The sequence below is a fragment of the Rattus norvegicus genome, chromosome 8 (genome assembly GCF_021556685.1).
Source record: "Rattus norvegicus strain SHRSP/BbbUtx chromosome 8, alternate assembly SHRSP_T2T, whole genome shotgun sequence".
NCBI lineage: Eukaryota > Metazoa > Chordata > Mammalia > Rodentia > Muridae > Rattus > Rattus norvegicus.
In genome coordinates this window covers 12333505-12346624 of record NC_141541.1, presented here as the reverse complement: position 1 = coordinate 12346624, position 13120 = coordinate 12333505, and the positions used below count along the sequence as shown (strand labels likewise).

The following is a 13120-nucleotide window of genomic DNA, read 5'->3' as shown; positions in this document are numbered from 1 at the left end:
ATGAACCTAACTAAGGCTTTATGAATGGTTAGGTCAGCATGTTACAAACTTCTGTATTTCCAGCTCTCTGTTATGAACTTTTATATTGTGTATTGTATTGTTTTGTGTTGCTTTTGTACATAATTTACTGAATTTAGCCTCCTTGTTCATATTTATTCCTATTGTGGATCTATGAATTAACAATAATATATATCAAATATCTCAACTTCCAGTGATGTTATTAAAAGGACTACTTCTCCTGAATCCTTGTTAGTCTGTACAAGTTAGGGTTGTTTAATTTAGTTCCTAAAATGACTTAGAGCCCATCGTCTCAGCCACATATATCTAGAGACACTCTCTACCCACACTCCCCAGTGACCACAGCTGGCAGTGACTCGGGTAAAGGTGACATTATCCTTTCAGTTGTCCAGGATGACCTCTGCAGTCTCACTCTCAACCTGGTAAAAACCTTCTTACAAGTGTCTTTTTTTCCACCTCAACTCCATTCATTGTGTATTTTAATTCTCGCATCAGACACATGGTTCTCTAGCCCTTGCATTCCTGTCTCTCAGACAATCCATTGTTTTACTGAATCCTTCTTGCAGGATCCCTTCTCCCCACCACATTTCCAGGGTCTTGGGGACCCTAACTCTAGATGTGAACAGAATCTTTTTAGCCCTTTCCTAAAGCCTCTTTCAGCTATTTCTCCTAATCCATTTCTATTCTTCTCTAACACACACACACACACACACACACACACACACACACACACACCCCACCACCACCACCACCACCACCACCACACAACAATAAAATAACAAGGATTAACAAACACTGCTCATTAATATTTCTCAATAATCATGTCAATTTAATAAAAAGACAATGACTAATAGGATGGATGTGAAAATGAGTTCCGTCCTTCTACAACATCCAAGAAATACATCTGACCTGTAAGAATAGATATCACTTTAGGGTAAAATGATGGAAGGGGATATTCCAAGTGAATGGACTAAAGGAAGCAGGTATAGTCATGTCATTATCTGACAAAATAGATTTCAAATCCAAACTTATCATAAGAGATAGAAAGGACACTACGTAATCATCAAAGAAAAAAAGTCTACCAAGAAGATACTGACATTCTGAACACATATACACCAGACATAAGGGCAGTACATACTACTACAGCTATAATTACATATTGACCTCACATAGTGATAATGGGTGATTTCAGTACTCCACTCTCACCAATAGACAAGTCATCTAGACAAAAACTAATCAGAGAAATACTGGAGTTAAATCAAATGGATCGAGCAGATATTTATAGAACATTTCACTCAAACAAAAAGAATATACTTCTCAGCATCTCACAGAACTTTCTCCAAAATTAGCCACATATGTGGACATGAATCAAATCTCAACAAATATATAAGAAAACTGAAGGGAGTCCTTGCATCCTATCTCATTACCATGGATTAAAACTGGAAGTCTACAAAAGCAAAAACAGCAGAAAGTATATAAACTCCTGGAAACCGAACACCTCGATAGTAATAGCAAATTGCTCAAGACATGAATTAGTAAAAGCTTAGAAACATTTTAGAGTGTAATGAAAATGAAAACAAAGGAAAAACATTGGACACAATGAAGGCCAATCTAAGACGCAAGTGCTTAGCACTAAGTAGCTACAGAAAATAGTGGGAGGAATCTTACGTTAGCAACCGAATGACACATCTAAAAGATAGAAAACAGAAAAAAGAAGAAATAGCACCAAAAAGTAGTAGGTGGCAAGAAATAACCATATTCATGGCTGAAATCAATAAAATAAGAACAAATAAATATAAAGAATAAGTGAAACAAGTAGTTGGTTCTTTAAAAAAAATATTGCAAAACCCTTAGACAAATTAAGTAAAAGACACAGAAAGAAGATCCAAATTAATAACTTTTGAAATGGAAATAGGGATATAACAACTGACACCAAGGAAATCAGAGAAAAATAGGGACATATTTTAAAAACCTATACTCCACCAAACTTGGAAACCTAAAAGAAAGGGATAAATTTGTAGGTATGTACTGCCTATTAATTAAGATCATATGAGCAACTTAAGAGCCCCTTGTGAGATAGAAGCAGGAAATAAAAGTCTCCAAACAAACCAACCAAACGAAGAGCTCTGAGTTGTGGGTCTCTCCATAGACTGATGGCCAATTCAGTCCATGAGGGCAGCGGGAACAGAGACATTGAACAAGGAATCAATGGACAGACAAAGGTCATTGACTGGGGTACCTGGAATGCCTCATTAGCATGGGGAAGCATCTCAGGAATCTTAGGTGCTGGTTGAGCAGGTTTTGTCAGGAGTAAGGAAATTCAACCTGTAAACTAATTGAGGCTGCTTGTCTCCGGTAGAGACAGAGAGAGACAGAGAGAGACAGAGACACAGAGGCAGAGAGACAAAGAGACAGAGATAGGGCAGAGAGACAGACTAGGGATACCAGTGATAGATTTCAACAAAATAAAGATGATTTACAGCAAGTCACAGCCCAAATCAACCTAAACAGAGAGGGACTCAAAGCATTTCCATTAAAACCAGGAACAAGACAAGGTTTTCCATTCTCCCCATACCTATAATATAGAACTTGATCTTAGCTACATTAATACAACAACTGAAGGAGGTAAAGGGTTATAAATTGGAAACAAAGAAGTCAAAATCTTTTTTTTTGCAGGTGATATGATTCTATACAAATTCAAAAAAAATTTGCTGGATACAAAATTAACACTCACAAGTAAATAGCCTTTCTATATAAAAAAGACAAATGAAATAGGAAAGAAATTAGGAAACAAAATCTTTTACAATAGCTTAAAAATATACAATGTATTTTATAAACAAACTTAATTCTAAAAAAGTGAGACTTTAAAATATTATAGAAATAGATATTTTCCTTATAAGATTTTTCAATGCAATTATTTCAGTTATATATAATATATAGTTATATAATTTTCAATTATATAAACTTTCAATTATAAGAATATAATTGAAGAAGGTAGCAGAAAATGGAAAGATCTTCTATACTCATGGATCTAGTACTAATATAACAAATATGGCTGTTCTTCTAAAAGCAATGTAAAAATTAAACACATCAAAATTTCAACACAATTCTTTGCAAACTGAAAGGACAGAATGTAGCTTTATATGAAAACAGGGAGAGAGGCGGGGAGACAGACAGAGAGACAGAGACAGAGAGAGAGACAGAGAGAGACAGAGACAGAGAACCAGGATAGCTAAAACAATTCCAAGTAATAAAAGAATTCTGGAAGCATCACCATCCTGAAATCAAGTTACACTACACAGTTACAGTAATAAAAAAATCCTTCTCAATGAGATAACGCAGACCCACAAAGAAATAAATATGGTACACGTTTACTTGTGTGTGAATGAATATTAGCCGTTAATCCTTCAATAGAATGCTATTATCTGAATAACCACAGATGTTAGGTATAGAGTAAGGAACCAAGTGGGAAAAAAGATCTCCTAAGTAAGGGAACATAGAACTTATATAATTACACAGGGGGACTGGAAAAGGAGCATTAAATGAGAAGTGAGAAGTGGAAAGTTAAAGGGCATTAGGAAAGGGAATAGAAGGAAGGACAGCTAACACTTAAGGGCCATTTGAGGACTCATACAGAAACTTACTACAGCAAACACACACACACACACACACACACACACACACACACACACACACACACACACACACACACATATATATATATATATATATATATATATATATATATATATATATATATATGAAAGAAATCCAAATGGAATCACCAAATAACATGGGAGTCAAAGTCCCAATGGACATTTCTTGTCTCTTTGAGAGAACCTCTAGTATCAGGGATGGGTTATATCTAGTTGAGTTGTTGGTCAAAGGTGCCTTAAGGAGACACCCAAAGAGCTCAGGCTATTCCCAAGGCTGTTGGTTGCTCTCCACAAACTGATGTGCTATTGCTGAAGATAAGGCCCATATAACTAACTCACTGAACATGGAGAAGTTGAGCCTCACCCGCTACTGACTGGTGTTTAGTAATGGGAGCGTCTCCGCATGCTACTAGAGGAGAGTGGTGAGCACCAGCCCAGCTACAAACACTGTACAATGGTGGGTGACCTGCCTGCAAGATGAGCTAGTGCAATAGTGGACCAAACGTGGCTCTAACCAACCGTATCTCATTGGGTTTAAGGCCCACTCCAAGAGATGGAACCCATCCCCAACACCGCCTAGGCGGCCAAGACCCCGACACTGGACAGCATGGGGATCTAGGGTAAAACTAAATACTACTGTTCCGAAACAAAAGCAAAACCAAAATAAACAAACTATTGAAACAAATGAAACCCCACATCCATTAATCATTGTCTCAATCAGTCATCACCAGAGATGTTTCCTCCTGCAGTAGGTGGGGAGAGAGACAGACTCCCACAACTGGACAGAGAGTGCGAGACCTTGGGACTCTCAGTCCTAAATGGGATGCCTCCATCAAACCCCTCCCCTCAGGGCTCAGGGAACTATGGGGAAGAGGAGGTGGGAAGATTGTTAAGAGTCGGTGTGCATGGAAGGAAACAGCACCTCCCAGACACAGCAGGACTGATGCACATGTGGACTCACGGATCCTGTGGCAACAGCCAAAGGGTCTACACAGGCCCAGACCACATGTGTCCTAGTGCTGAGATGGAGAAGCAGATGGATGCTCCTGTCCCTAGACACTAAGCTATCTTCAACTGATAACGGCTTACAAATGGTTCTCCAGTGAGTCTCACTAGGCTTCGCCACTCTTAAGGGCAGGCCTACGGTCAGAAGTAGATGACCAACACAAAATGAACTCAGGCATTTTTGTACAGTTTTTTTTCTGGAGTGGGGGGTCTTACATTGCTTTATTTGGGTATTTTTTAAAAAATCTTATTTGTTCATTATTATTTCTAATTTTTAGAGTGTGTGTTTGTATGTGTGTCTGCGCCTGTTACTCTGTGTGTGTCTATATTTCTTCATTTCTTTTGCTGTTAATTTGTTTGTTGTTCGTTTTTTTAAGGGAGAGAGAGAGTGGATTTGGAATGGCAGGGTGTGGGCTAGATCTGGGACGAGATAAGAGAAGGGAAACCATTATCAGACTATATTGTATGAAAATAACTTTATTTTCGAAAATGAAATAATAAAGACAATTTAGCATTTTATTCCTTTAAAACTAACACCTAACCCCTATGCAGGGCTGACGGATCTGTTTTCCTTAGGAGTTGAGTCATGCTCCTTTGTCAAGTCGAACATGAAGGTTCTGGGGTAAAGCTTTGTGTTCATGAACATGATCCCCACTCCCACCCACACCCGACCCCCAAAGATCTGTCACTGCTCTCTGTGATCACTGAGAAGGGTGACTGGGATTCATTGGTTTTGTAGCCTTGGAGTTGGAATAAAATTTAATTTTTCAGGTACTTTAATAGGGGGATTTTAAGCGATTTATCTAAGACCATCTCCCACACCTGCCGGTAAGCCTTGAGGGAGGCGGCGGGATGAAAAGCAAACATCATCACGAAGTGCAGGAGGTTACACATGTAACATAAGGCAGGAAAAAAACCGACACTTTTCCGTTTCAAATCTCATCAGAGCATGGTGGCTGCTTCAATTTAAAGCAACAGCTGATCCCACCAATTACATCGCTCCCTAAGTACCAGTCGCTGCCAGTTTGCATCAGGTTTGTCCCACTCAGCGCCCCTAGCTGTTAAGTAGTCGCATGACATGGAGTATCAAGTGTGGAGCGCTGTGGTATGAAGTGCTCTCAGAACAGAACGGGATCTAATTGCGGTAATCCCTCGAGTTGCCAAGTGTTTGTGTACCCTGTCATTTAAAAATCTAAAGTCGCTTAAGTATTTACCAAAGTTCAAGCTGACACTAAGGACACTATCATTAACACAAACAAAACCCAGCGCTCCTGAAGCACTGTCTCAAGGGGCGCTCTTTTCTGTTCTAATTGCTTGCCTTCCAGTGCAGGGTTCTGAAACCGAGCCAGCAGTCACATTATGCATACAGGTGACTAAGGGATTCTGTTTGAAGTGGGTGGAGCAGAAGCTGAAGAAGCTTCAAGAAAGGGAGCCCTAAGCTCTGTTTCCAACCCACACAGCCCATCATGGTATTTGGATTCAGGACAATCTTCTGGGTAATTGCAAGCTCTTGTACTTCATCAGAGGAAAGCAGAATGAAGAATACACCCCACTGTAGACACAGGAGCATCTGATTCTTCAGAGACACTAGCAGCCCATGACATGGAGTGCTGTGTTGTGAGAAGGGGATAGTATTTATAGGAGAAACAAAGTGAGCATTACTGATAATACACATCTTTTTAATACAAATGATATAAATAAAAGAACTTTTTCATTAATTTATGTATTCACTTTACATCCAGATTGCAGCCCCCAGTCCCACCCTTACAAATCCCTCCCACCATTAAATCCCCCCTTCTCAATGGAGAAGCCTCCCTTGGGTACCACCCGCCCTTGCACATACTGTAGGACAATCGCATCCTCTCCCACTGAGGCCCAGCTAGGCAGTCCATGTAGGGAAATGGGGTTCCATGGCAGACAACAGAGTCAGAGACAGCTCCTGCTCCAACTGTTAGGAGACCTACGTGAAGACCAAGCTGCACATCTGTAGCGGCCCCTGCATGGTCTTTGGTTGATCGTTCATTCTCTGTGAGTCCCCATGGGCCCAGGTAGGTTGACTCTGTAGGTCTTTGTGTGCTGTCCTTGGCATGCACCCCTCCAGCTTTCTCAGTTCTATCCCCTGCTCTTCCACAAGACTCTAGTAAAATTACTTTTAAAAACAACAAGGTTTCCTGTAGCCCAGGTGAGCCCTTGCCACGTAGCTAACAATGACTGTGAACTTGCCTTACTTCTGACTCTTAAGTGCTGATTTCAGCCCTGGAGACCCCTCTCTGCTTTTGCGGGGATCAGGAGGGCACCCTACCCTCCAAGCTCCATCTTCTGCTTTATTTCTCTCACATCGACAGTAAGAGGAAGTAACTCCAAGGGTGAAATGTCAGAGAAAATGATCGTTCACTCTTAACTTATTTGTCAGTTGCTTACTGAGTGACTCTATGTCTGTCTAGGTTCTAAGTAATAAAAGTATTCTAATCAGCAGCCAGGGATAGTGAAACCCACTGGTAATCCCAGTCCTTGGGAGCTGAAGGCAGGAGGAGCATGAGCTCAAGACTGGCTTTAGCTACATGGTAACATTGAGAATAGTCAAAGCAAGATCCCCCCATCTTTAAAAATAGTTATATTTGTTAAGTGTCTTTGTGATTGGGTTTTCAAATATTTTCTGTCTGTAGTTGGTTGGACTTATTGACCAAATTCCACTCTTATGGATAAGGATAAGATAGCTGAAGTTTACAGATAGGCTCACTCGTGGGTTTCCAGATTCTTCAGAGAGCTTGAGTGAAACCCTTTGAGTCTGTGATGCTGTCCTCAGTCACCTTTCCTGGCCAGACGCACAGAGAGTGTGCCAACTACACTGATGTGTGGACACTCTCCATGTGCCCACGCACACACTCAGGTACAAACCATTTCACCAAATCTGAAGTGTTCTTGCCTCCTGCACTAGGACCACTGGGTTTCACCTGGACTAAACACTACTGTACTTACGACAAAGGAAGCAAAATGTTCACAATGAGCGTCTCTGATGTGAAAGCCAGTGGGAAGATGGTGAGTGAGCTCTCTCCTTTTTAAATTAAGCTTATCATTTTAAGGATGGAAGATAAATAAAGTGTCACCTGTGCTTCCCTTCCCTAGAAACAGTATGCATTTTTAATAAGTGAAAAGTTCACTAAAAGAACTTTTAGTGACTTTAATGACATTAAAATAATGCACAGTATTTCTACCTAGCTGGGGCTATCATGTATTTATAAGCAGTTCAGTTGCTGGTAGGAGTCCTTCAGTACATGTCTGGGGTACCCCTCGTACATTCCTGGCTTCAGAAGAGGGGTCTACACTGTGGATTGATTACCAAACAAGGAAGGGATTGCCAGAGCCCGGACCCAGCTTGTCCCCAGGATTCTGCACCCTGTCACAGCTGGCAATGTTATAGATGCCATGTGTGCCCTAGCCTCTGACATTCAACCAATTCACATACCAAAATGCCAATGAACAAACCTTCAAACCAACAAATCAAGGCTCACTTCCCCAAAAGATTAAATTTGTCACTAAATATTTCACGGCGAGCCAGCATCATAGGACATGATGATGCTCCTTATTGGATGAAATGGAGCAGTCTGTACTCCATGTCAAGTGTAACTCACTCGAACTTCTCTTTCATTTTCCGTCTATGTGTCATTCCTTCTTTATGTCTGTTTGTCTTTCCTTCTTTCTTTTTCCTTCCTTCCTTCCTTCCTTCCTTCCTTCCTTCCTGTCTTTCCATCTATTTTGCCATTCATTGTTTTAATAAAACTAACCTTAACCTTAACCCTGCTAATCCTAACCCTAACCCTAACCCAACCCCAACATAACCCCTAACCCAACCCCAACCTTAACCCCTAACCCCAACCCTAAACCCTAACCCCAACCCTAACTCCAACCCTAACCCTAACCCTAATTTGGTCATTGGCTAAGAGTTCTGTAGGTGGATTTTTCTCCTAAAGAGAACTTGTTCCAACCTTATTCTAACAGATGAGGAAGTTGTTTCTAGAAAGTAAATGAGTCACCCAAGTACTTCATCATGTGGAACATGGCAAAGTGAATGACGGAAGGTAGAAATGTTAAGATATATTAACTGAAACTTCTTGTGCTCAGGCATCCATCAGAGCCTAATAATTCAAAGTGGGAGACACATGTGAAAGAAGGGGAACCTAGCAGAGTAAAAGAGCCTGTGGGTAGCTTCACCTGCAGAGTTATTAAGTCACAATTCACATTTATCTGTGACTCACGTAGAGTAGCAATTGACAGAAATTCAACTTACATGACAGCTGGGGTGTTACAGTGCAAGCTAACCAAGCCAAAGTCCTGATACTAAATCTGTGACAACCACGACATGGTTAATGATCATTGAACTAAACTTTTCTGCATTCTAGATGGGCGTCTCACATGTAGAAAAGATCTCCTGAGAATTCTCAGGCCCCTGTTCTGTCCCATCCAGAGAGTTTGCATTTGATTCTCCAAGAAGTGGGTTAGCAGTGAAACCATGAATGTTATGGCTGCCTGCAGGAACAGAATGGCGAATGTGAGCTTCCCTATTCTGGAGGCTCCTCTGGGACTTGGTGCAAGCCACTGTTTATCACCCCAAGGCTCCAGTACAGAACCATACCCATGGCACTAATCTCTTAGCTATATGGATTATGATTACTTTTTTATGATAGAGGATTTTGATGGAGAAATAGGGCAGTATCTTAGCACATCTACCTCACATGCAGCTGTGCTGTTACAGTGACTGCAATGTCGGATCTTCCCAAGTCCAAGAGTGTGTGCACTGTACAGTATCTGTTCCCATTCAGAGTAAACGTGTCTAAAGGTACAGGGGAGTCCTAGGACAGATTTCTTTGAAACAAAGCACAGTATATTGTCAATGCGAGGAGAGGATTAGAGAGCAACAGGAGTTAACTTTCCTTATGACTTATCTGTAAGTTAACAGTTCCAGTTGGCAACTTTGAATCACTGTACTCAATCCACTCCCTGATGTTAGTAACTAGATACCTTTCTTTTTTTTTCAGAATGGCCTTGTTACTGGTTCACCCGAAATGTTTAAGTTAAAGTCATGTATCCGACGGAAGACAGATTCCATTGACAAACGCTTCTGCTTTGACATAGAAGTGGTCGAAAGGTTTGAGCACTACTTTCCACCTTTAGTTTTTACTTCATTTCTGCTTCTAAGACTGGAGAAGCACAACATAAAATGGTGTAGAGAAGAGGTTCTCAACCTGCAGATCACAATTCCTTTGCTGGTGAACGACCCTTTCATAGGAGCCACAACAGACCATTGGAAAACACAAGTATTTACAATTCGTAACAGTAGCAAAATCACTGTTATGGAGCGGCAATGGAAATAAATTTGTGGTTGGGGTCACTGCAACATGAAGAACTGTATTAAAGGATCGAAGTTTAGGAAGATCAAGAGCCACTGGTGTAGAGTGTGGGTGATGAGACCGTCAGCATGCCTACTTCAGACTTTCACATACTTATCCTCTACATTTTCATTGTATTATATTCGAAAAAGAAAAAACCATGAGGCATAATGCTGCTAAAGAGTGGCATAGAAGAACTTAAATATATATACATATACATACATACATGTATTTATGTGTGTGTGTGTGTTGTTGGTTGCCGGTTTAAAAACAAATCTTTTTACTTTTAAAATTTATTCTCTCATATCTTACATCCTGATCACAGTTTTCCTTCCCTCCTTTCCTCCCAGCTCTACCCTCCCCCCAGTCCACTCCTCCTCAGTTTCCCTTCAGAAAGGGGCAGACCTCCCAGGGATATCAGTCAAACAGGGAATATCAAATTGCAGTGAGACAAGGCGTCTCCCTTCACAATAAGGCTGGACAAAGCAACCCCGTAGGAAGACAAGGGTCCGAAAAGCAGGCAAAAGCTCAGAACAGGCATTTTTATCATCCCTTGAAGCCTGATGGTTTTGCCTGATGATAATGGACCATGAAGATTCTAGGGGGATACGACACACTGCAGAGCTGGCCAAGTTCAGTGCTGCTAGAGGGCTGCTGTGTGCACAGCGCCTTCTATTTCTGCATTATTATAATTACTTAAACTGTGCTTTTGGCATTTTCTTCCCCAAGATAGGGAAATAAACCCAGGGTGTGTTGAGGGTTAAATGAGGTAATCAAATGTTCCTATGAACACAGCACCCAGAAGCATCCAGCACGTATTGACCGTTGTTACTAATTGTATCATGCTGTGATATTGACTTAAACTCTGGACCAAGGCTGGCACAGCATACATCTGTAATCCAGCACTCTGGAGGCTGAGGCAAGAGGATCATGCACTTAAAATATATAAAGCTGGTCATTCTTAGAATTTGTCCCAGAGAAAGAAAATCAATTCAACCACATCAAACAACCTGGGCCCTTCCGTATGTTTTTCTTTTCTTGTCCTTCTAGTGAGCCATTTTCATATCTCAGAAGAAATATAAGTAAGTTATTTGTTGACAGATTATGCTATTTTAAGTTTTTAATCATTTCATATAAATAATGAAGGTTCCCAATGTTTTACAGAGGAATTGTGGGTATATTATCAATTTTTGTACATGAGTTAATCTATAAGTTTTTATATCACCCTCAACTTCCTTTTATATGGTGCCTTCTTTTATCTGGAAATGCAGGCTTAGATAACTTTTCACAGTGGCTGCATTGAAGAAATTTGGGGACATTGTTGAGACAGGATCTCATTTTGTAGTCCAAGCCTGGACTCAGACTCATTGTGTAAGCCATGCTGGCCTTGGGCTTGAGATCCTCTGGTCTCAGGCTCCCCGGTGCAGACATATACCTGCCTGCCTGACAGGAGAATTATATTTGGACACTTCATTTCATGGTGCTGAGAAACGCTAAGGACCATGGGCTAGGTATGACCTGACGCTTCTTCACACGTTGCCCTTGTTAGTGACTGGCTGGTCCCATCAGGCTCATGAGCTTAATCAACCCTCAGTGTCGAATAGCGGGGACTTTGAGCAGCAGTGGGTACGCGTTTGCCATCTTTTTGACCATTTCAGGGGAAACTGAATTAATCCCTTCAGACAGCCCCGTGCCTTACACATTCATGGCTTACCTGTTAGCATTTAAATTTAAAAAGTGTGTATGTGTGTGCTTGGACATGTGTGCATGTATGTGTATAAGTGTATATGGGTGTCCATGTGTGTATGAGTGTGTGTGTGTGTGTGTGTGTGTGTGTGTGGGTGCGCGCGCGTGCGTGCACGCACATGTGTGCATGTGCTTGCATGTGAGTGTATCTGGGTTTCCATGTATGTATGTGTGCAGGTATGTGTGTGTGAATGTATATGTGGATGCATGTGTGTTTCTATGCATATATGTGTGCAAGGGTATATGTGTGCATATATGTGTGCAAGTGTCATGTGTGAGTATCATATGTGTGTCATGTGTGACTTTTCCAGAAGATGGCTGTAGAACAAACCTTCCAGTTTTCTATTTCCATTGTGTTCATTGCTTTGATCTTTTTTCTTTCCAAATTATGAGTTTACACTTAATGAATCAAGGACTTGAAAATTAGCAAATGCTGAAAGGCACAGTGGAATGAAACTCACATGGAGGCTGTCTGTTTATCCACAGACATGGCATCATCACACTACAGGCATTCTCAGAAGCTAACCGGAAACTCTGGCTGGAGGCCATGGACGGGAAAGAACCGGTAAGATCGGGACGCCATCTCTAGTTTTTGTTTCCCTCTAAAACTTAGCAGTTCTGCATTTCCTTTTTATGTGTATATAATTTAACTGGAAGCATTAAAGTAGCAAAGAAGAGAATGGCCTGTCCTGCTTTCCTGTTGTTTGCTCAGTCATTAGCACGTAACTCCTACTTACAATTTGTCTCTCAAGATTTCCAAGACCAATGTACAACTCTAAAATTACTTTAAAATATTTATAATCATGAATTTGGCTGCATGCCTTGCCTCATTTTATTAGGTTCCTATTTAGAATATGTGTGGGGTCATTTTTTGTGGTCCGTGCCTCTTTAAAGAACAGCAGTTTACCAGAGACATCCCCATGTGGTGCACATCTTGTCTGTAATAGTCTGTAATAGTCATTTCGATGTCTGTGTGGTAATTTACTCACAAACACCAGGGAAGTTAAGTGGGAAAGAGAGAAGCTACTCCTTGCTGTTTGCTTCCGTAGGAACACTATTCCCAGTTCATGGAGTGAGAACAGATAGAATAAACAGACACTAGAGAGGCTTCCACTGATGGCCGAGAACAACAACAGTCCAAGCTCAGGCCTGAGCTTCGGCACTAGCTAGCATGTTCTGTGGACCCTGAGACTTCCCCTCAAACCCTATTTCTAGGCCACAGTCAGTTGTGCCAGGCACTGGGAGTGCATTCTCGACTCGAAGTTTAGAGTCTAAACACTAAGCACACAAGGACATGATTTTAAGTCT

At 41.0% G+C, this 13120-nt stretch overlaps 1 protein-coding gene across 2 annotated transcripts in view; it reads left to right on the top strand.

Annotated features, from left to right (window-relative positions):
- Positions 1 to 13120, top strand: part of Arhgap42 (Rho GTPase activating protein 42) — a 230748-nt gene that overhangs the window by 188284 nt on the left and 29344 nt on the right. For both annotated transcript variants that reach the window (NM_001430509.1, NM_001430510.1), the window contains 3 exon segments: positions 7618 to 7718; positions 9716 to 9825; positions 12299 to 12377. In NM_001430509.1, coding sequence (NP_001417438.1) covers positions 7618 to 7718; positions 9716 to 9825; positions 12299 to 12377 — 290 coding nt within the window.